Genomic DNA, 25,626 nt, shown 5'->3' with positions numbered 1-25,626 from the left:
TTGAAACTTGCTTTTTCTTTTCAAAACACAAAGTTAATTTCAATTAAAAGTTTTTAAGAATAAAGTCTCCGAAGTGCCCCAATTTTCAATAAACCAATATAAATAGTTTCCAATTAATTTAGAAAACATTTTCATTATTCTCTTACTTAAGAATAGTGCATAGTTCTGAAATTAGAAAAGGAAAGAAATATTGTTTGTACAGGAGTGCAAACACACAAAGGGATTTTAAACGGCTCCTATCTAAGACTTATTCTATTACAATCAAATATCAATTATAAGAATAGTTTTATTTTGGTAGTTACTATTTAAATATTTAGAAATGTTGCAGTCTTATCATGCCGTCTCAATAGGAAAAGTACTTCCAAACTACCAACTAGCAAGTATAATTTTTTCAAGACACTAACTATAGTCTAGGTCTATACTGCCACATGAGCCCTGGACTTTTGTGCTTGATCTTATTATTTTTAAGGACTCAAGCTCATTTAAAAAAAAAGGTCTACTATCTGAAGAAATTAATTTCAGCTATTATTAGGTAACTGCCAGGCACCACTCTTCAGAATAGAAAATTCTCATACAGAATTAAAAGATTAATCAAAGATTAAAAGTAGAATACAGAAGATTTTAAAGAAGTTACAACCCAAAAAATAGTATTAAAATGGAGTAATATAGAAGCAATGAAAGAAAGATAAACAAATGGCCAATTTATATTCAAAGTTAATCCCACCTAAATTCCACCTAAAAGGAATTTGAGCATCTCAGCTATGAGGAAAGGCTGAGAGAGCTGGGACTGTTTAGCCTGGAGAAGAAAAGGCTTAGGGAGGGAAATCTCATCAATGTACATAAATACCTGGAGGGTGCAAAGAAGACCACTTTCAGTGGTGCCCAGTGACAGGACAAGAGGCAATGGGCACAAAGTGAAAAACAGGCGGGTGCCTCTGAACATCAGAAAATACTTTTTTGTTTGTTTGTTTTCACTGTGAGGGTGACCGAGTCCTGGCACAGGTTGCCCAGGGAGGCTGTGGAGTCTCCACCCTTGGAGATATTCAAAAGCTGTCTGGACGTGGTCCTGGGCAATCTGCTCTAAGTGGCCCTGCTTGAGCAGTGGGGTTGGACCAGATACGTCCAGAGGTCCCTCCCAACCTCAATTGTTCTGGGAATTATTAATTAGGTTTTTTTTCATGAAAAGCTAAGAAAAGAAACACACACAAAAATGACAGATCAAATAATCAGGAAGCAGTGTTGACCCTGGTATTTTTATGACATCAGTAAATGACTTAACAAATAGCAACGCAATTCAAGCAAAAACAATAGTTAAGCTTTAAAGAGAAAAAAAAAATCTCATTTTAATACAAGTAAATGATTATAAAATGCATTCTTAAGTTCTAGAAGCTATTTTACAGGAATAATTCCACTGGAAGTCAAACACGTGGAGAATGGAAAGAACACAGCCAACTACATTTTCAGTGCAATTAAAAAAGGTAACTGGGATGCAGTAAGAATTTCCACATCATGATGCTTCACAGCATTTCAAGGTCTACACACATGGATCCATATAGAGAATTCAGAAAAGTTTTAATTATTTTCAAAGCCACCCAGTGACTTAAAACCAAAACAATAAAAGACCTGCCAAAACCTCTAATGTCACTGAAGAGCTGCTCATATTACAAAAATGGGAAGCAGTGTTCATATTGCAGAAATGGGAAGCAGAAGAGTACCATTTTCTGAATCTGATACACATCTGGAGTGACTGTTTTTCTGTTTTTCAGCAATCCTGACTGGTAAATGTGTACAACTTTAACCAATCTAGATGTATTTTAGCTAGGATGAGTTTTACTTGAACAAAATATCAGCATAAATTTATGCTTGTCTACAAGCCCACTTAACTACGTCAAAAGTGAAACTAAAAGTTGAAACAGGTCTTTGAACTTCATCAACAACTTGCTCTTTTTTCTGTTATTACCGAACAAGGTGGGCAATAAGAATCTGAATTTGAAAACTGTAAACTAGCATATCTAACCTTTACTCTGTAAAAATCTCCGTTTTTCTCAGTTATAAGTGTCAAAGACAACATTTGCTTTGCATCTTTTGATGAATTTAAAATAAAATTTATTTTTTATCTTACTCATAGCACATTGAGGAATGAGTTCCAAAAAAACACAATAGTAGTCAATGAACAATGGTATTAGGATAGTTTTGGTGACAGTATTTTTGTGAAACATTTAGGCAAAACAAAAGAAAAACCCGCGGGTTTTTTTTTTTTCATATCTCACAAATTAAAAAGGATTAGATAATGCCCAATTTCCAATATAGGTCATATTACTTAAAAATAAGGTAAAGAATTTACTCAGTCCTGAATAACAGAGTTTTTACTCCATGCTATGTTTCCTCATTAATTTTTTACTCTATAAAATAGCAATTTTCAGATTTCTTCTTATAAGTAAAAAGTGTGTCACATACCTGTTGTGTGTTTCTTTGTGACTGTAAACTGGACTGCAGCCTTCTCAAGAGAGGAACACCATTCCTAGACAGTCTTTTAAGCAACCAGTAACTGTGCACTCGTTCAACAAACTGCTTCTTCCGCTGAATGGCCACCTGATTCATAATCTTATTTAATCTAAAATATGGAAAAACTGATATTGTATTTTTCACAGCAAAGCAGAAAACGTATTTGTCTATGGAAGTTAAACATCATATATATATGAATGTATAACGTAACAACAGCAGCGATCACCACATTACTAATTTCTTTCAATGACATCCCTTTCAGTACAATTACTTCTGAGCAGTAGATTACAATCAAATACATCTGCTCGACACTGTAGTTTCTACCATATAAGTTAAGGTACTTTATAAAGCTAAAGGGTATCAATTTTTTCATGATCATTATCTCAAGAGCAATCCCAGATTAGGGCTGAGAATAAACCTTTAAGTGCATTTCAGAATAATTTTCCTATTGAAAATAAAATCAGAAATAAAGCTCTAAATTCCTACAAAACTTTTCAGATCATTTGTTGCCATCTTCACACAGCATTAGTAGTTTATTTTAAAGACAATATATCTTCAAACTTTTTACATAAAAACAAGCAACAAAAAAACTTGTATTACTCATCTACTAATATTAAATTTTTGGCAAATAAAGCAAACAAAAAATGTAAAACAGAAGAACACTTATGATTTTACCCCCACACACGATGAAAATATCCACACAGAAAAGACGCAAGAGAGGATGATACCAAGTTAAGCAAAATATCTTGATTAAATAAACAGTAATTTCTCCAAACTTGTTTTTTAACAGATGCAAATACTGTTTACATATACTCTGTTTACAAATAATCTAGGAAAGTGCTATATGAACATCACATGCAACAATCTTGTCTCCTAGTGTTTAAATAATGACACATTAAAATGTCCAAGTCTCACACACAACACTAACCTCTCAAAACTTACACTGAAAAAAAAGTTTATCTGAAACAGATCTTCAACGCTCTGTGCCTACGGTATCTTGAAATCACGGCAAAAAAATCCAGAAAAAAGTTAATGGTCGTAGAATGAAAAGGTTTTGCCCTTGTATGATATTGCAGGGATTTGTTACTGGTGGCAGCCCTTGCAAAATTAACACAAGATGCCCCAAGGCACCAACCGCCTGTATTGTTAGGGGGACTGTTCATTCGTTTGGGAGCAGGGGCATAATATCAATGAACAGAAATCTGTTAATTCTTCACTCAGTATATTAGTACCCATAGCAAAACTCTACAATGGATAGTAGTAGGTTTATCAGAGATTCTCCAATAAAATTTAATACCAAAATAGGCAAAATTAAATTCAAAAAGTGTCTGATTTGTAGAGCACTACTATGAGACATTTAAATAAAAATCACGAACGTATACACATATTAGTATTTTTCTGCTTTTTCCCTTTTAATACTAGGAATAAAGCAGTTTCTCAGGTAAGTGATAGAAGAAAAGTAGTCAAATACCTAAACAGAATGTAAAGCTCTAAGTAAACCTCGGGTAAAATGATTTTTAAGAATAGTTGGGAAACCTGAATGATATTTTTCAGACAGACATACAAGTGAGTCTACCCTCAATTCTTTGAGTTCACCCCTGCTTGTTTTTTCTGGGCTGCGTAGAAGGTAAGGTGCAATAGGTCTACTCAGTGCTATGCTAACTGTAGCTACAGAGGGTAAAGGCAGAGTAAACACAAGTTTTCTTCAAAGTACAGTAGCATTGTGTCCTTCGGTTCTTCAGTGACATTGTTTTTCAATTAGTAACTAAGCCAGTTAGGCATTCTTGAAAAATTTTAGCTTAACTTAAAGCTTAGAAAGTCTGCAGATGGACTTAGGACTGTCTTGTAAGTCTTTCATTGAAGGGCAGAGGCAGGCTCCACAAAGACTTACTCAATGAAGAACAGACCTTGATGTGACCATATTAAACTTCAAACACAACAGAATTACAATTAATTGTAGAATGCAATCAAAATCAAATAATTACTTTCACATCTCTCTCTTGAAAACAGCAAAACCTACTGAACTGAGTCAAAAAAAGCACAGCCAAATATATACCTATTTGGAAAGATCAGAGAATCATAACTGAACATGAAGAAAGGTGCCTTGGCTTCATGCCCATCAGATGTGGCAAGACTAAGCAAACATCTTTAATTACAGCTTTAAGTACATTTGCCCATTCACATAATGAACCTTTCTATTCATAGATAATTATAATAGTAAAGTGCTAGAATAAGCTTAGGAAAGATGTTCACAGAAGATACTCTCCAACTGTTAAAATACAAATAAACAGAAGGTAATCTGGAGTGCAGAAACTACCTAACAAGGAGTAGGAATCTACTCCTCTCTGCCTTCCCTCCAAATAAAACCAAACAAATATTGGCTGTTCATATTTCATTTAGACACCAGACTTCGGTAGTGGCAATATACCACCAATCACCCCTTAATTTCTCAAAATGGAGAGGTCAGAGGCTCTTCACATGGCAGGTATCTACATAGCCTCTACACTACTAACTTACTGCTATAATGAGGATATTACATCTGCTGTTAGACCCTAAGAACCCCTAACTATAGAACAGTTCTTTGATCATCTTTTGCTTACTCAGATACTCCCAAGTAGACTTTTACTGTCTGAAATGCTTTAAATTTTGACAGACAATACAACTGTTTTGGGGAAACAAGACACGATTTGTCCACTGCTGTAGAACCCTAGAAGTAGCACAGGCTTGGTATTAATTTTGAAGCTCCCACCCTTGATAGCACCATACTGGGAAAGAGGTTCTCACTCAAAGATACATTCAGCCACAGTGAATCTGAACACAAGCATGAAATAAGGCACCAGTCTTGAACAAGTTCCCTTCTGCTACCTGAGCTTGAACTAAATTTGCAAATGTTGAAACTAAATTTTCAAGCTAGAATTTTGAAATTCTTTGAGGTCTTTTGGACTCCTTTTGGACTCAAAGGAGTTTGCTGCACATTCCACTTCCTTTTTTTCAACAGAGAGGTGCAATTTAAAAAATAATTATTGAAGAGTGAAAAAAAAAGTATAAATTTGAGGCAGGTAAGGGAGAGCTGTTTGAAGACTTTACGGTTTTGCAATCCAGGATCTGATTGCACAAAACAGGATTAGCTGCTACACGAAACTGACAAATCCCCCACACAGAGGCAAGGCTTACAGAACTTAGGCCACCTCCCAGGACTACACAAAACACCTCAGCAAAGGCATTTTTTTGCTAAGGTATCCATCCGCCCTAGAACTTTTTCCAAGTATAAGAACATCAGGAAAGAACAGCTTCCTGTAGTGTTTTATTTTCTAATGGCAAGTCAAGCACAGTAAGTACTGGGAGAAAAAAAAAATCAGATATTTAGAATGCACATTAAGCAGAAGTGTATTAATTGAACCTGTGCTTTCTCTTCAGAAAAAATAGATCAATCTCATTGCAATGAGCAATGGTATTACTTAATAATTTTTTATGTCTCTTAAGATTGCCAAATAAGTGCAAGACTACTATTGGAGACAGCTCACAAAGAAGAGAATGTAGGAACATACATCTGGAAGATACTACCAGAGTTACGGTCTCCCCTGTTACAACTGACTTTAGACACATCAGGGAAAAAAAGCCACAACTATAGTGACTACAGAAAGCAAGTAGGGAGACGAGAAATGTTCTTGCTGTCCAGGTCTCGCATGGAACAGAGAATTTGTTAAGACAAAATTCCCAAAGACCATCCTGAAATGGACCATGTTAAGTGCTAAACACTTTTCTCTCAAAACATTTAAACAATTAACACAATTAAGCTAAAACCAGAGCAGAACAGTTCTTACAATGTAACTTGCTGCAGCCTGAACCACTGTTCTGAGGCCTGAAGAACAGCTCAGTCTGGCTCACAGTATGTTGTTTTTCCCTCAACTTATCAGTTATTTAAAATAAAGTACATCGAAAGAAGAATTTGAAAATTCTTAAAAGGGTGGCTCCGTTCCCATGAAATTCAGTAGCTGCTGTTATATAACTGGTCCCATAAAAGCAGCATTAGGTTTCAAGCTGATGACCACTGCAGCCTTTTGATGTTTTGGCACCAGCAGTCATACTCCCTCTTGTTTTCTCCCTTTTTTTGGGCTACATTCCAAGATTACACAGATGTCAAAACATTTTTCAAAACTGTTTTAATTGTGCCACAGACAACTGAGAAAGCCAGTACTACTCCCCTTCCCCAGCCCCACTTGTATCCCACTGTAAAACACTATGACATGCACTACAAACATGATATGGAGGTATCGTACAATTCCCTGCTTGTCTTTAAAAAGGGAAAGGTCCCTTTTCAACTGAACCATTCAAATAGCACCTGCAGTTCCCAGCCTGAAACTGCAGTTCAGGCTGAAGTGTAAATGACGGCATTAAAAATATGCTGCATTTACAAAAGCAACAGAAGGATGAGAGGAAACTGGTTTGTTTTCAAAGGGTAAGACAGACTCAAATAATTTAATTTAAAATGAAAGTTAATACACAACAGCTTTGTTAAGAAACTGTAATTGATCAGCTGCTCTACACTAACCCTCTCCTCACAGAGAGACATTTGATGGATAATCTACCCTGCAAAGGGTGATACTCTTAATGCACTGGTCAAAGTGTTCAGAGAAAGCTGCGTGTTACTCAGTCCTGTGTTTCCTCATCTTTTAGATAAATGCATAAAATGATTTTCGCCAATGTAAGAGATGTGCTCTTGTCATATTAGCAATCTCACAGCTTCCTTCTTCCTACTCATGACTGCCTTCCTCTCCCAGTTTCAGTTACATGTCACTGTGGCAACTACGGCAACTGGTTACAAGAAAAAGTGAAAACAGTATTTTTGGTGACTAACTATGCGGCAGTTTAATGTAAGAAAGCCAATGAGAGATAATCAGCCACTTTTCTATTAATCATTACTAACCGCTCCACAGACCATACATGCTTTTTAACCCCACAGATATTATTTTAGTATTACAACACATGAAGACTTCTATAGCATCTCTCCATTCTCAAGTTTTCGAAATATAAACTGGAGAGAAAATTTCCTTAAGCAAGTAGGTGATTTTGCCAGTATTACTATAGTAACTCAGGCAGAAGGAACTTAATATGACAATCTGTAAGATTAAGCAAGATCAAATACCCACTAAAATGAATCAATTTTTAAACATGAACTAAACCTAGTATTTTAATTACTGTATTTGTTCTGAGCCTCCAGCTTCATCAATTTGTTATTTTGCATCTTCCTTTATCCAACATAGCTGTATTAAAGGTACATGCAAAAGATTAGCAAAACTAAATTATACTCTGTAAAACTTTATTTAGTATCACTAAAATATCAGTTTCTCTTGGCCTATGGTAATACCCATAAACAATCAAATGATGTTCCACTTTACTGGGCAAATAAAATACTCGTGTTTTCCAACACAAAGATTGCAGATACGTTTCTAAAACCCGCCAGAACAAAACATAAAAAATCTAAATTGAACAAATTGTAACAAAGTAAACTGAGTTTCAAGAACATTTGAATTTTCAAACCTTGCTCAGCAAAGTTCCACAGAACATACTGAGACTCATAGGAAGTAGGAAAGACACAAAAATTACCTGCAAACAATTACAGTAATTCCAACGACACTAACTGGAAGAGAATTAGGAGAAAAACAGAATAAAAAGCTATGGAAGTGTCTATTTTGGGAATTGGAATTAATTCTGGGGCCTTGCCAACTACTCCTCCTAGCTCTGCATCCAAAAATTTCAGCTTTCAAAGATAAGAAAGCCTGCTTGGACAGATGAAACCCCACTCCTTCCACAGAGAACTTCTGGCAGCAGCTGCTTACCAAACAAGTGTTTGTAAAACTCACCTTTCAATATACTTTTTTTTTTTTAAAAAAAAACAGCGGAGAGAGACAGTTTTGTTGCTGTGTCTGTATTTGTTATCCCCTCCCTCAATAAAAAATTCAACTTACTATATGATTTCTTAACTAAAAAAAAACCAAACAAACCCTTTTGATCAGCTTTAAAGACAACACAGGTAGATGAATAACTATGTAAAAATTGCAGGCCATTTGCATGTCTTTATTTCCTTTTGAAAAAGGATAAGGTTTCTTTTGTAATTAGCAGGAGTCAGCTACCTACCCAACAGGGTACGTATCAAATCCTGAAAAGACTGACAACGATTTCATTTAAACTTCTGTGCAACACAAATCTGCAGACTCCCCATGTGACGAATACACACTTTCCTAATTATAACTACTTTCCAGATTTTGTATTGAAGATTTGAAGAAACGGGAATGTCCTGTTCCCGAATCACTTCCCTCACTAGTCTAACACAGTGTTTAATCACCTTCACAGTTATTCCTTTTTGTCTGGATGTTTTAAAATTCTAGCTATTGAATTTGCCTTTCTCTGCTAGGTTGAGAGTCCAACAGTATGTGTTTTATCTACTGATGCATCTTCCAAAGCCCGAACGTCTCTCCAGGTTCCTATTCTACATTTACTGGTATTTAAATAGTATTTGATTTTGACTGAACATGTAGGAAGCACTTTTTCTTGCTTCACATGACTGTGAAACCAGGCATCTATTTTTCTACTTGAGCAAACAGCTTGTAAAATTTTTCTTGGACAGGAAAGTAGAATGTTGAACTTAAGACTTAAGAAAATGCTATGTTATTTCAGTCAATTCTCTGTTAGTTACAACAGGTTACTTTGTTCCTATTCTAACAATTAAATTTGTGATCTTCCAAACCTTTGGATAAGGAAAAAAACAAAACAATCAAAAAAAAACCCCACTCTGTCACACTGGATAACCTCCTTAGTCTTCTCAGAAAAATCACATGCATAGATTTACTTCTACCACTTCCTATACAGAATACTGAGTCATGACTTTTCCTTAGAATTACTCAAAATATTTTTCTGTGCTTCTTTTTTTGTAGTAGTCATAACCATACCACACAGGATTTTGAAATCTCAAAAGGCTAAACTGACATCAGCAGAAGATACAGTATTAATCAAAAATCACCTTTTTATCCATAATAAAAGAAATCTTAGTATTTACCTACTAATTTTTGTGCACTCTGTAACTTGACCATTGAATAAAAAACTGCCAGGAGACAGTTCTTCAGACAATGTGTTCTGAAAATCATGTTTTTGTATTGCACTTACAAGACACAACACCCTCTAACTGCCACCAAAAAAATCCAATGAAAGTTCACGTAACTGGTGAAACTCAGAAGTACTGAAAAATAAACACACATGAATTTTGATCTTCATTAACTGCATCATCACATATCTAATCATTGTGGACCGAAACCCTTAGAGGACGCACAGAATACTAATGATGCACCTTACAGAAATATCTAACGTATTCATTTCTGCTTTAAGCTTTTTTGCCCTGTACATGCAAAATAAACAGAAGACAGAAAAGAAAAAAAAAATTACATGTACAGCATATTCCTATATCCATTTTGTAAAAAGGGCATATTTAAATATGACACAGCCCTTCCATCCTCCAGATTTTTAGAGAGGGAATCACCCCTTGGACATCAATCAACATGTGGCTTTTAATACCAGATATACAAGTATCTTCCCCATTATTTTTACTCAAGATCCACTTTTAGAACTTATTAAGTCACGCTTTCTCAAACACATTAATTAATTGTTATTTAATAAATCAACCAGAGTCAAGATGAACTAGCTTGAAAATAAAGCTCTAAAGTTACCTTATTTTATTGTTTTTAAATACCACTGAGGCAAAGCTAGTAAACACCATACTAGCTCTTTCCTTGATTTAGGCAAAATTATTTTTTTATTTAAGCAAAGAGGTCAGGATGAAATCAGCAGTAGTTTCCACATATATCAGAAAGGTTTCAAAGTCAATCAATCTTACAAGAAACATCAGTGGACTATGACTGCTAGCATCCCCTTTCACTTTACCTAGGTGATTCTATCATCTTATTATTAGGTACAGCCATAAGCCCACATCATGCTCTCCTGTAATTAAGTATTTCCACATGATTTTGTGGAAGTATACATACATGTATATTCAAGGATAAACAGCTGTTCTGGTTTCAGCTGGGATAGAGTTAATTTTCTGCCTAGCAGCTGGTATAGTGCAGTGTTTTGGATTTAGTAGGAAAATAATGTTGATAACACACTGATGGTTTCAGTTGTTGCTAAGTAGTGTTTACACTAAGTCAAGGATTTCTCAGCTTCTCATGCCCAGCCAGCAAGAAGGCTGGAGGGGGCACAAGAGCTGGGAGGGGACACAGCCAGGACAGCTGACCCAAACTGGCCAAAGGAATATTCCAGACCATATGACATCATGCCCAGTATATAAACTGGGGGAAGTTGGCTGGGAGGTGCAGATCACGGCTTGGGAACTAACTGGGCATTGGTCAGCAAGTGGTGAGCAACTGCGTTGTACATCACTTGTTTTGTATATTCTAATTCTTTTAGTATTACTATTGTCATATTATTATTATCATTATAATTATTTTTCCTTCCTTTCTGTTCTATTAAACTGCCTTTATCTCAACCGATGAGTTTTATTTATTTTTTTCAATTCTCTCCCCCATCCCACTGGGGGAGCGGCTGCATGGGGCTTAGTTGCCGGCTGGGGTTAAACCACGACAACAGCTAACAGACACTAGTCTGGATTTATTCAGCTTTCAATTTTTCGCAACACTGGCTCCAGTACTATTTTTCAATGGCTTTTTCATGCTGAATTTTAAGCAGCATTTCTTATTCTTTTCCTCCACTTAAAAACTTTCTGAAGGTATTAAAAAAACCCCAGTACCCTAAAAAATATTAAAACAAATCCCCAAAAGAAACCCACAAGCCACATATATGATTAAAAAGCATCATCTGTGAATGCAGACTAACAGTGTCTCAAAGGCCTTGTAAATGTTCCTTTCTGCTTATACTGTGTTTCATCACTTTCTGTTCATTTATTTTTCTGGTCCATATTTCATTTTAGAGACAATCAAGAAGATTCAAGATAACAAGACTACATTTAATTATTTGGTAAGAAAGCTCAGGAAGTTCAGGACAGTTCAATTGGATAAATTATAAAACAAAAGGAAATACCGTTTCTGCCTTGAGACATACAGTAACAGAAATCCAGATTTACTATCAGGAGCAATATGCTTTCTAATAAAAGCAAAGGTCAACATAGAAAAATCAGTTAATGTGCAGCACATAAGTGTTGATTTCTAAAGACAGCTGAAAATATTTTTTTTAAAGAGTCTCAGCAATTTTTGCTCTCAGTTATCTGCCCACTACTTACCTACTTTCATAAGGATCTTTTAATTCTCTTCCAATAATATGATGCAACACAACCGATGCATGCAACATGGAAAACAAGTATAACACCTCATTCCTACTTATTATGAAAGCGGGACTTTTTTTGCTTATTTTTTGCTCTCTGTACAAGTATTGTATTTCAAATGTTTTCTTAATTTCAGACACTACAAATATACCATGTAGAAACCGAAACTAAAAATAAAAGCAAATATTTATATACTTCAAAATATCTGCTTCCACTTAATAGAGCAATACTTGCATGAGTGGTATTTTAATAAAGCAGATTACACTGTATCTCAGTGTGTATTTTGAAAATATTGAAGATTAAATATTTTGTATCACATTCGATTTCTACCCAAGTATATAGCCACAATATCCTAGTTTCACAACATTTTTAAAGAACATGAATATTGACACTGGCTTTGCTTTTCATCAAGCAAACACACTTTAACTGCCTCTTTCGACACACAAGATCAAGAGACTACACCAAAACAATGTTATTCGTACTAAAGAACCAAGCACTCAAAAATAAGAGAAACCAGATAGTTTTCACAGCTAACACTGCAACTCTTCTCCTTTGTGCATCCATCCTACCCACTGGATAAGGCAGCTGTTATAAAGGACAAGGATGAGCAGCAACAGGGGAAAAAAAACCAAAATCCACAAGAAATGGAGTCAGTACGAGTATGAGATAACTAACATAGACAGGAAGCCAGATTTAGATTGTCAAGTCAACCCTAAAAGTTAGGATTTCTTAACTTGGAAATTCTGGACCTGCAACCTAAACAAAATACTTTTACTATTTTATTTGGGGAGGGGGGGGGGGAGATCATTTATCTACTAGGCAAAATTCAACCATCACACATCATCAGTGGAGTACGAACACTGCAAGAACAAATTTGCCACTCTCTTCAGACAAACTAGCTGGTGGCAGCGCGAGGCCGCTTTTCGGATGACCATTTGCCAACAGGTGCAGGTACTGTCTGTCCCTCCCATACAGAGGTACAGTTTGTGAGAGCATCCTTCCTCACTCGCCCCCCCCATATAACACAGCTGCTCTGACACTTCCCAGAAACATGTCACTTTTAGACTAAGCTCATTTCTGCCTTTAAAAAAAAAAAAAAAAAAGCTGATGAATGCAAGCAATACAACATAAACAACAATCTTCAACAGTTTTATATTTCAAGAAAAATTGAATGGCATTTCCTAGTAAAGAGGTAACACACTTCTGTAGCCAGAAGGCCTGATGCAAATCATATATGCATAAGAGGTTCCCCGGTGGTCCTATATACTATTCCAACTGCTAAGCAAGCTACTAAGAAGTCAGCACTGAAAACTGAAGTCACCTTAAGGCTCTAACATGACCTACTGCACCTTTGGAAGTGGATACTTAGGTATAGACTTTCTAAAATACCTAGGCAAACAGGATAGATAGATGTCCACCATTAGCCAAAAAAAAAAAAAAATTAAAAAAAAAAAAGAAGAGACAGGCGAAGCAAGCATTCATCTCCTATCATCAACGGTTAAAAACTTCTGATCCTACACTCTTAAATCATTTCATAGATGATAGTCTGAGAGGCCATATAATTACATTACAAATGACCTATGGAATGACACTATCTATGTAATTTAACAGCAAAAAGCTTAGAGTATGACATCTGTGTAAGAAATTCTGGTAACTGAAAAGTGTACGGCTCTCAAAATCATTCAAGGCACTAGCGCAGAAACCTGACCTACAGATAAGCTGATACAGAAATTCATGAGCTACAGAAAGTTGTGTAGAAATTATGAGGTATGTTGTTCTACACCAGTCTTTTTAACATATCCTGAACATTAAGATAGGTGTTTTGGAAAACAGAATTATTGCAAATGGTGTTATTACAATGCCCGGTCTTTCATATACACTCACTATCTAGGTAAGAAACAGCATACAATCCTTCCACCTTAAACTAAACATAAATGGCAAGAGGATTTTCGTCAAGCTTCAGCAGGTGTGCTCAGGGGCTCCATCCATGAACTATTTTCCTTCTCACTATAATCTTCATACTTCTATATTTCTCCAGCTACCAACTCTAAAGAACCAGCTACAGGAGACATATAGTCTAGTTATTAATGATTAAGAAAGCAAAGCAAACCAAACATCTCCACATATGCCTCAACTTCCAGAGATGTTGAAAACACGTTCATTTCAAATTCTTTAGGAAAAAAGCACTACTGTTTAAGCACAGAGCGTGTATGTTTCTTCTCTGATAATTTAAACAGCTTAATTGCTCTTCCTCGAGACCTCTGGAAAGGCAAATCTTATTTCAGCTCCAAGGGAAAAAAAGAGCATTAAAAAACAGATTAGAGAAAAGGGATCATTTAAATGAAGACTGCTGCGAAATGATCCATATCATTCATTATTAGTTTATGGGTATGTATTTAACTCCCACATACACACACGATTTTTTCTAAAAAGGAAAGGAAAAAAAAAAAGAAAAATAGCCAAAGAAAATTAGACAACTGAGATTCATTCAGGTCTGCAGCATAATCACTTTTTCTTTTAATATGCCCATTTCTGTTTTGTTTTTAATTCAGGTATCAGTTTCCTAAGACTAAGCACATTCACATGACAAAGAGTACTTCAGCAAGAGTCTCCTTCAGCTGAAGACAAGCAATTTATAACAAAGCTCAACTTTAAAATAGTTTTAAACTGCCCATTTTTTACACTTCTGACATAGAATATAGGAACTATAGTTGTGTCCAGTAACATGAAACCAAGCATAAATAGAAGAAAGCTGAATCTCTCTGCAGTCTTGAAAAGAAATTTAATCGTTATTTAAAAAAAAAAAAAAAAAGAAAAACAGAAAAAAATGTCTTTGTATTTCTGTTCCTGGCATCTAATGACACTTAAAAAAAAACCAAAAAAACTGATGATATCATCCTTTTAGGGTCTGGCTTTTATGAAAGTTACCAATGGAAAGAATTGCCAGAGGTACAACTGAGAACATACATTCTAATCCTCAACTCTCACTTAGTTCATGTTCTTTCTTACTTTGTCTTAAAAAACCAAAACAAAAACACACTACACCACCAATCAGGATTGTCCTAATTAAGACAAAGCCAAATTCTTTTATACGAAGTCCCCCCTCCCACAGACAACAGTACCTGTTTAAATAACAGTATTAGTTGCTTACTGTCAACTTAAGCTTTTCTGCAGTGCATCACTAAACAAAAATACCATTTTACCAACCAAATCATAACAGAGAACAGTGCAATCAATCTGATGTTTGTAAACACCACAGAGGAGCTAAAGGCTGTTTGTCAAAGTCAGTCATTAAGTAGCTACTTGCATTAAGAAAACTTATTACGGGAAAGGACTGCAGTCTCAAAACATGTATTTATTTAGATTAATTTATCCAGCCTTAATTGTCCACTACCTGAGACTTGGGAGTCAGCTTTCAAAAAAGTGTGGTTTATTTGTATTATTTTAAGAGCCCTTACCGTCTGAGCATTCCGAGTCCTGTCACAGTACAAACAATAAACCTGCACGTGGAAGTGGTGCCTGTTTTGAGAAACTTTCTAAACTACTGTTCTTAAATCAGTAAGAATTTAATTCAAGGGGTAAACAAACATATTGATATTCTAAATGCTAGAAACAAAACAAATGCTCTATAAAGACAAACGTGTTTTTAGTCCCAGTAGTCCAATTTTGCATTTCTCAGCCCAGTATATAATGTCTCAAACGTTCAGCAAAGCCAAAACTGTATCTTTCTACCATAGAGCTTTCTGTCATTGCTCAAATCCCAGAAACAAATTATTTCCACTGTTGAAATGCGTAACTCAGAGTAACTGAAAGAAATATGAAAACAGATGCTACTGTTCTTTTAAATTAAGATATAGCTAAGCTAACCGAAGTTCATACTAAGTTTTTTAACTCCTGAAATAAAGATATTAAAAATCTTCATTTTGCTCCAATTCTGTTATTACTTATGAAAACATCACTTGAAACATCCCTGCTTTCTGATGCGTCACTTCACTATAGCCTCACCAGATCTAGAGCCATCTGCCAGCCCCCCGATCACCACTGTTAAAATACAAAAATACGGCAAGTTAAATGTAAAGAGCAATTTCAGTTCTGGTGTTCATGCTTTATATTTCCACTCACGTAACAGAAGCTCCTGCAAGAACTGCAAAAGACAGACTACTATAAAAATCAGCTTTAACAGAACTTCTTACAAAGTATAAATTCGTAAGCAAAAACAAGATTAGGATTAAAACTCTTTGTCACATGCATCAATTCATTTTTGTTCAAACATAAACATTTTACTGCAGTTATAGGACAGATATTCGATAGCACCACTGAACGGGAGGGCACATTCAATTCAGGTTCCATGACTAAGAATACATTAACCAATTAACTTACCATCACTTACTTGCTAACTTTTGTAAAAAAAGTCTGCAAGGTACCAAATTCATCCAAGCCTTGATAAACACTACTGCATTTGCAAAAGGAAAAATGCAAATTTAGGAAAAAACTCCTGAAAAGTTACTCTGCCCCACAAGGAAAACACTTCTGGAGGGGTTTTTTGTACAACTTAGATCTTACAGTACAAGTTTATACTAAATTTAGGTGAGATGAACAAGATTCAAATCTTATATATGGAAGCTTAATTTTCATTTTGGGGCTCTTTAAAATCAGGAAAAGAAGTTCAGATTCCCAGATTATGAATACAGTTAACCTTGAGCTTGGCTGGTTTTTTAATATGAAGGTCACCTACACATGCCATTCAGAATTCAGCGGTTAATTCTCAAAAGTACAGTGAATGACAACTGAACACACAACACGATTTGGTCTGACAAAAAAAAAAAAGGTTTCTGAGGACTACTTACTAATTTCTCTGGGGAAGTTACTGCATTTTTAATGCAATTGCACAAAAGTACAATGTACATAATTTACATTAATCCTCTGAGTATGGCCTTTAAGGAAAGCATAACAGAAATGCACAAAAACTTCAAGTCGGCATCTAAAAGCATTGGTTTAAAATTAAACAGACAATTAAGTAAAGGCTTCTCTCACTTGGATGGTTTGCTTACCTCTGTGGGGGGATATAAGGAGCAGATACCGTTGGCATAACTGTACAGGGTTCAACCACTGTTTTCTTGCCTTTTTTTGTCTTTTTTCTGACTTTTGATGTAGACCTAGCAGTTCTGACTGATCCCTCCTTTCTACAAACACCGTTTTTGATTTCAGCTTCTCCATAAATATTTAGAGGTCTCCGTGTGCAACCTGGTGGAGTATGTACATCGCAATAGGCAGTCTTTTTTACAGAGAATGTTGTCCCACTGCCAGTTAGTTCTTTCACAGGTTCCATTTTCATATACAGACCAGCCTTTTGAGCGCACGTCACATGGAATGCAGTATAGCAGTTTGCTTTGTGGCACTGGATGCAGGCACCAACACCTTTCTGTTTACAGAGGTAGCATGTTAACTTCCATCTGGCTGGGGGAATGTTCCTGACACCATCAATTGGCTCAATAAAAACTGTATTGGCAAATCCAACTTCTGGAATCCACAAAGCACACACAACGTGTCCCCAACGATCATCATCAGTCTTTTTAAAGGCACCTCCCTTGTTTGGGCACAGCACACAGTCTACAGGCCGAGAACGGGACTGCAGACAGTGTCTGCAGAGCCACTGGCCCTCAGGTATATATGGCACCCCGTAGCATTCCTGATGTACTGCTAAATTACACATATCACAAAACAGGATTACATTGCTGTTCTGACATTCACCATCCATGCATATACAACACACTGCATCTTCATCAATTAAAGACTGATGATCACCCTGTTTTTGGTTCTCACAATAAGACTCTTTTTCAAACCTATCCATAAGGAATTCAAACATATTTTGTGAAACAACTGACACTCCATCACTTTTCCGCTTCTCATTTATTATTTCTAACCACGCATAATCTTCTTCATCCATGTCATACTCAACTTCGTTATCAAGTTCTTCTGCTGACTTCTCAATGAATTTGTAATAAACTGGAGGTCTCCGAGGAGCTGAAGGGGGACTGTATTCAACAACTCGTACTTTTGGTTCTGGAAGAGGAGTTGTTGTAGCAGGTATACCATGTGAGCTCGGAAGAGCTTCATTTTTCTTTTTCACTTTGTTATTTTTATGCCGTTTGCTTCTTAGACAAACTGGTGGTCTTTCACTATTTTCTTTATTGCTGTTGCATTCACTCATTTCCTGGGCTGTAAGATCATCTTCTAATATAATCTCTAAAGGATCAAAGATACTGATCCTATGCAGGCGACCTTCAATTTCTATTTCAACCATTCTTTGAGCTTGAGCGTACGTCAAGGTTTCTCGTGTGGGGGAGTGCTTAATACTGCATGGGGAAGAAGAATGCCTTGCTGCTGATACTCGATGACATCTTCCTTTTCTCCTCATTTGGTAATGTTTACCTAAAATTAGAGCAACAGTTAATATTATAAACTCCAAACATTCATATTAGCTTTATTATAGCAAGGAAAAAAACCTTCAGTTCTAGAGCCCCCAACCTATCTGCTCAATTTAAAAAAAAAAAAAGCCTGTCACCCTTACTTAATAGGGCTGCTCACACTGTTTTGTACAAATTTAACCTAAGAATAAATAGATCTCCTGAACAACAGCTTCCCTAAGTAAACACAGCTATACAAAATCCTTGATACAAAAATCCTACAGAACAGCTATCTGTAAGAGCTCTGCATGAGAAAAAAATACATTTCAGAAGTGTCACAGAAAAAAAATTATACTTGTTACATTGTAAGAAAACTTTTAATACAATATTCCCTAATACTTTAAGGATGTGTGCAGTCTGACATTTATTTCAACAGCTACTGATTACTTTCTCCAGATCTTCCCCCAAAAGAACATAATTGTGAAAGAAAAACAAGTTTTCCCCGCAACTGTTGCCAGTGCAATTTGAAACAGTCATGTTAACAACTCAATTACTACAGTTACACTTAAAGCTAGAAAAACACGCACACTTCCAAATTTGGCAAGTATGCAGTTTGACAGCCCTCTACTTTTTTACTTTTCTCAATTCTTAGTGAGCCTATTATTCTTTACAAAATGACAAGAACAATTGAACTTGCAGTGCCCAATATGGTACAGTATGGACTGCAACTAGGAAATATTCCACCTGTAAAGCAGATTTGACTTAGAGCAAAAACATGCTCCCTGCATGTGAGTGTGCGTGTACACACACCCTTCTCCCTCAACAGATTCTTCAAGAGTTGTTCTCAGATCAACTGAGATAGTAGATAAAAATCTCCCTGTCTTTAAATCCAAGCCCAAGCTCTTTAACATAATTTTCAAGTTTATCACTTACTGGAAAAAGATCATTCCACATACCATACAAAAAGATAGCTTTTTTCCCCCTACCATGAAGCACCACGACGAGGACAAGCATGCATTTTGATCACAAAATTTTTAATTAAAAGCTTCCATACTTATGCCTTCTGGCATTTTAATGTTGTTTTTTTTTTTTCCTATGAGGGTTGAAAATATTGTAAAACCCACCAATAAGGTCAAGTTTAAAAGTTCTATCCCCCTCCTTCCTTCTTCCTAATACATCATTAATAAATAGCAAAATTCAACCTCAGCTACAGAAAAAACCTCTTAATCTTTAATCACTGGCTTAAAGTATTATTAGGGCCTCACCGTTTTGATTCTGCACTTCAAGTCAGTGCTGTGTACGAGTTAAAATAATGCAACTAGTGTTAGCAGGTATTGCCAAAATAGCAGAGAAATATAGAGATCAAAACATAATTATTGTTGAAGACTAGTATATCTATTTCAGGAAGAAAATAGCGAGGACTGGAACAATTACATAAACTACTCCATGTACACTGCCTTTTGCTTAGTCTACGATGCCAATCTCTAAAGATGCACCTTCAAGGTAGTGAACGAACTCCTTTTACAGGAAGACTAAATAATTTAAGCAGCTAGCGTTAAAACTAGTTCTTGAGAGGCTCTGATCTATCTGCTTTCACAAACTGACCTTGTTTTCCCAATCTAAGTTGGTTTTATTATTCATGCAAGAATTGTATTGCTCATAGATCTGACTTTTACACAAATAATCCTTAACTTATTACGTGTTTCTTATAGCACAAGCACAAAACCAGACAACAGTCACAGTTTAAGTGTGACAGACCTCTGATCTGCTCTATATAAACCACAGATGAATAAAAAAGGCTCCATCTCTTCAAACAAGTTTGGAAGAAATATTTAATAATTTAATTATGTAAAACAACATAGGATTAAATCATACTGATTTCTTAACTGCAGAAAAAGTTTAAACCACTAATACTGTTACAGAAGGTCCAATAACTAGAAACAAAGGCATACTGCTAATTTAACTGAAAAGTTAGTTGCCAGTTTCACAACAGATTTTATAATTCAGAGGCCAAAGATAACGCAATGGCCCTGATTTCTGTTTATTGTTGTGAACAAATAATGAAGGATTCTTCAGCTAAAACACACTGATGTGTCAATGTACAGCAACCTACTACAGATTAGAATGGTTTCATTTTATGGTATTCTTTTAATACCTGTCTTTAATTTAGTCACCAATCAAAAAAACGCAGATCATTTACGTTATGTTTACCTCATTAATTGCACTTTAATTCTGTCTAGATGTGGAACTCTGTATTTTTTTTTTTTTTAAATGTCACTTCCTACATCTTAGCTGGTTGTATATCTGTTCATAGTGGTTCATGAGGGTAGTGACTGTTTCCAACAAAATGCTGGGGGAGGGATGGGAGATAGCCTTCAGAAATTAAAAAAATGTGCAACTTGTCCACACTTCACTATCTAACTTAACCCACTACCACAGAAAAACACATTAATGCTAGGTTTCCAAGCTCTCCATCCCACTCTGTTCCCGAGATTCTTAAGCATGGCTGCAAGCAGGCAATAAGAACAGGAGGAAAACATTCAAAAGCACAAGTGTTCTTGCTTTAAGATTCAGGACTACTATTGTAGAAGTCAAATAAACTGTATGAACTAGAACGATAAAAAATGATTGCGCTAACATCTAAGCATCTTCCCTGTAACACTGAACTGTAAATAAAGCTAAATTAGGAAGTAAATTACAGTCACAGTTAAATGCAGAATGGATACCCTAAAAATACAATGCAGTGAACGCAGAACTGGAACTGGTAGTACTCTGGCCAAATTTCATAGAAAGTTAGTGTGAATAACTTAAATGCTCCGGAAGCCAAAGCAGCGTTGTGTTTTGTTTTGTTTCTCCAAAATTCTTCTGTTTGCAAATGACCTATAAACATTCCGCATGAAGACCAGATTTCTGCATAGCAAATTCATGACTGGCAATTGGTTTGCTTTTCCTAATTAATTATCAGGTATCTTTCTTTCCTCCCTGCCATAATATCCTGTAGGTTGATAGGAACGAAGACCATGGATCTAAGTTTGAAAAAGAGTAAACTAAGACAGTTTCCATTCATTATTAACAAAGATACCACACTAGAGGCAAAATGAAATTACTTTAATGTACTTTGGTTAGCACTTTTCTGCCTCTTAGAACAACTCAAAGACTGCAGGAGACAAAACAGGAAAGTTATCCACAGCTTCCCTCTCTTGGAATTACATCAGCTGCTTGGGAAGAAAGTCACCAGCAGACGCCTTCCCTCACCACAACAAAAGTCCATGAAGACAGTTGTTTGTGTGGAACGCACGGTATGAGGCAAAAAATACTTTTTATCGAGGTGTAGGATAGCTAAAACCAACAGGAAAAGTATTATAACTTATACTTTTTGATTACAAATTCCTTTTACAGTCTCTGTCCTAGTTACCTTCCTCCTCTTCAAATAAATTGCCTTTGGTCCCTGGATCCCCTGCTCAATGGAAAAGGGAATTCCATTCTCAATGGACACTTTCATGCAGACCATTAAAAAGAGAAAGACACAGGAATGCTCTTTAGTCCTAGACAATGAGGGAGGGTAAGCAAACAGTGCTTACACGCATACGGGCCGGACAGCACCCACCACTTCAGCTGTGGAGCAGGAGCGATCCCCCCAGGGGAACGCAAAGAACCGGGGTTCGCGTAGCCCAGTGACCCGGCCCGGGAACGGCTAAGCGACGCGGGATCACCCGAGCCGCTCTCCCCCCGCGCCGGCGGAAGACCGCCGACGCCGCCGGCAGCGCCTCGCCTCGCCTCGCCTCCCCCGCGCCCCCCGGGACCACGCAGCCATCCCGGCCACCGGCGCGGCTCCCGCCGCTCGCCGCCCCCTCGCCGGCACCGCCGCCCCGCGCGCGCGGGGCTGGCCCACGCCCACGGGCCCGCCCTCGCCGGTTCTGCGCGAACACTTCCTGCCCACGCCCAGGGAGCCTCCAGCGTGCACACACCCCTCCGCGCCGATGGTTCCTGCCCGGCCCCGGCATTCCCCCCCCCCCCTCCCGGCCCCCGGGAGGATGGTTCCTGCCCAGGCCCATCATCTCCAGCCCTTCCCAACAGTCACCTCCCTCCCCTCCGCGAAAATACTCGGCCCACAAATATGGCGGCTGACAAAACAGCTCGAGCGGCGCCCTCCCCCAGACCGCCGCGCTCGGCTCCCCCCGCGCAGCCTCCCCGCCCGCCCGCCTCGCCCCCGGCCGCCTCTCCCCCCCGCGCCCTCCCCCGCTGCCGTGCCCAGCCCGCCCTGCCCTTCCCTTCCCCCCGCCGGTCTCCGTCGCGCCGCGGCGGGACCCGCCGGCTCCCGGCCCCGCAGCCCCCACCCGCCGGCCCCCGCCGCCCGCCCGGCTTCACTCACGCTGTGGGAGCCGCCGAAGCGCGGCTGACAGACCTCCCGCTCCGCCTCTGCGGCCGACGCTGCGGCCGGTTTAATGGCGGAGGTCCCGCCGGTGCTGCCGCCTGGCCCCGCGTCCGGCAGCCGCGGGCGGGCGAGCGGGCGCTGAGAGGGCCGCGCTGCCCGCGGCGGCGACCCGGCGCTGGGTGCGGGGCTGCTGCTGCAGCCGGGCGCGGCGCATTCGTGAGGCGCGGCGCAGGTCGCCGTCCGGCTGCGGGCTCGGCGCTCAGCTCCCGGGGCTGAGAAGCTCCCCTCCCCCTCGGCACAAACAATGCGGCTTCACCACAGCGCTGCGCCGACGGGGGGAGGAGAGGGAGGGAAGGGACGTGAGGGCGCCAGGCACCGCCCAGCCCCGCCGCTGCCGCCGCCGCGGGGCGGGGCCTGCGCGCCGCCGCTCCCCCCGCCCCGGATGGCGGAGGGCCGCGCGGGGCCGGGCGGCCTGGCACCAGCCGGCCTGGCACCAGCCGGCACGGGGCCCGCCGGCGGGCAGGGCCGGGCCTCAGGGGAGCGGGCGGGAACGCGCTGCTCCGACCGCCGCGCTCCCGCCCAGGGCCGGCCGGGCCCGGCGGCAGCCAGGGCCCCGAGCCCCGTCGCGGCGCCCCCGCCCAGGGCCGGCCGGGCCCGGCGGCAGCCAGGGCCCCGAGCCTCGCCGCCGCGCCCCCAGCGAGAAGATTTAAACGCCCCAGCGCAGGGTGAACAGCACGGGGGAGGAGAGGGGACGGGGGCGGGCGCGGGCCGGCCGGCCGCGGCTCGTTACAAAACCAAGGCTCGGAACGACAAGCGAGTGGTATTTATTCTCTCTTTAGGGGACGTCCAAGCTCGACATTCGTACGTAGAAAATTTGCTTGAAAGTTAGATCGTGCGTGGTCTGCGGGTCAGGCTGCTGCTTGTAAGTTAACCGATAACAGCCTTGCATTTTGACAAAGCAAAAGCAAGTTATTTCTGGCTCTCCCTGCGAAGGACACCCTTTGTTACGTATTATTTTTAGACAGCCATTACAGCCGTATTTGAGATCTGGAGGATTTTACTGCAATACGTTCCTGTGAGGCAGCTGCACCCACATGCTTAAAAAACAACTTTTAGCTAGCCCAGCCCAAGACAAACAGTTGCCTTTGCCGATCACACAGAACAAGTCCTGCGTGTAGTAAAAAGCAAATGGCCAAGAGTAGGTATGATTCTCTTCGCCCATCCACTGAACAACCATCCACCGAGTAAAGCTTTCTGCAAAACAACTTACCAATTCATTTTTACATTTTCTCTAGTGCTACTGTGTTTGCTTGCCTCAGACAGCAGTTGGTCCTACAGTAAATTTATGACTAGGAAATCAGAAATATATACACCTGTCATTACTTGCAGAAAGTGAATTAAGGTCCAGAGAGCTTAAGTAACTTTGCTAAGGAAATCCTGTAGAATAGGCACAAGTACTTTCCAACTCCTTTTTCCCCATCAGGGACCATCCAGCACGCTCATCTCTTAACAAAACAGAAGCTATTAAAACAGCTACCATTTGTGCAGTGCACTCGGTGTAGAAATAGATCTTTAGGATCAGATAGGCCCAGTAACTTCAATTTCCAATATAAAAAAAAGAAAGATTGTATGAACTGTAGAGGCCATCTGGTCATTTGTGTACTTGCCTGTGAGGAATTACTCTCTGGTTATATCGCCTAAGTGATCCTACCATCAGTCTCAGAAGTCTTACAACGTGCTGACTGAAGTTAATGTTGTTGCACTGGAATTCAGCTTGTGATAGAAAGATATTACAGAGGGAGCAGCATACTAAATCATATACGTTAGTGCGCAAAGTATAAAAATGACTAGAAATGATAAATGTTGTCAAGAAGCTAAGAAAAATAAAATCTCATTTATGATAGAAAACATGTTGTTTTAAGTGATAACGCACGTGTGTATCTGCCCTGCAGCTGTACAAATGCTTTATAACTGGAGACAAGTTTTCCACAGAGAACTTGATGGTGTCCATACTCTCACATGTCTGATGCACAAGTAAGTCTGGCACTTTCCCAATTTCTTTTTTCTGCCAGGTGGACTACAGCATTCCGTAGCTGGACATCCCTTCAATAATGCAGTGCTCCTTACTGGTATTTGCATCATTTAACCATCTTTTTGTAGTTTAAACTCACGCTTTATTCTCTCTAGTAAGCTCTACTTACATGACCTCTTCTTGAGGTTCATCTTCCAGCTCTGCTTGCCCTGTGCATAGGGCACACTTGGTAAAAACACTCCATCCACAAGGTGTAAGGTCGTAAACTGGATGCTGATAACAACAGGAAGTGGCAGTTCCAAAACGATTTCATTAAAAAGACAGCGGCAGCATCATTGATTCCCACTACCTATTGACCAAGGACTCATAGCACAGCCTGAATCAATCACGACAGTGTGCTATGGTGCCAGAACCTGATCTCCTAACAGATTTGAAATGAAAAGCTTTTGATCCGTGTTAGCCTAATGCAGGAAAGGCCTCCCTGCTCCTCAGATTCTCTACAGAATTTCAAAGAACCGCTGAGCTTCATTTCCTGGTTCCCATACTGAAGACGGTGTCTCCACCTCAAATTACTAACATGCAGGCAGGGTTCATCAGTGTTCTACATCTTCTCAATTATTCTCAGTAAGAAGGTCTGAGGACTTTTTGCTATGGATTGTCCAGGCTCTGGCACAGAATGCATGTCATTCCTTGATACAGTACTTCAGAGCAATGGCACAAAGATCAGGGCAGGCTCAACACATAGTTCCATATTAGGAGCCTTACGCTTTTGAATCATTTCTCATTGACCTTATGACAGGCTACCAGATCAGGATCCTCAACCCCTTCGTGTTAAATATTAGCCCATATTATGTCAAAATGCAACAGTATGTAGTATTGTCTGGGGAATTTGACCAGTCCTCAGCACACACTTCTATAATCTCAAAGATCTGTTTCCTTTGCCTTTTCCACCTCACAAATGAGACTTGGTGCCTCAAAA

The 25,626-nt window shown here is 39.1% G+C and overlaps 1 protein-coding gene across 4 annotated transcripts in view; it reads right to left on the bottom strand.

Moving 5' to 3' along the window:
- The window catches only part of BRD1 (bromodomain containing 1), a 66,818-nt gene extending 44,071 nt beyond the window's left edge, over positions 1-22,747 (bottom strand). For 3 of the 4 annotated variants that reach the window (XM_050895763.1, XM_050895780.1, XM_050895788.1), the window contains exons 1-3: positions 22,613-22,747; positions 16,885-18,265; positions 2,458-2,614 (exon numbers count right to left, since the gene is read on the bottom strand). In XM_050895763.1, coding sequence (XP_050751720.1) covers positions 2,458-2,614; positions 16,885-18,251 — 1,524 coding nt within the window. In that variant the 5' untranslated portion in view covers positions 18,252-18,265; positions 22,613-22,747. Of the gene's footprint in view, positions 1-2,457; positions 2,615-16,884; positions 18,266-21,655; positions 21,712-22,612 lie in introns of those variants that run through there. The other variant, XM_050895772.1, reaches the window with a different exon arrangement.
- Positions 22,748-25,626: the final 2,879 nt, after the last annotated feature.

The sequence above is a fragment of the Gymnogyps californianus genome, chromosome 1, assembly GCF_018139145.2.
Source record: "Gymnogyps californianus isolate 813 chromosome 1, ASM1813914v2, whole genome shotgun sequence".
Taxonomy (NCBI): domain Eukaryota; kingdom Metazoa; phylum Chordata; class Aves; order Accipitriformes; family Cathartidae; genus Gymnogyps; species Gymnogyps californianus.
This window is presented reverse-complemented; position numbering and strand designations above follow the sequence as displayed.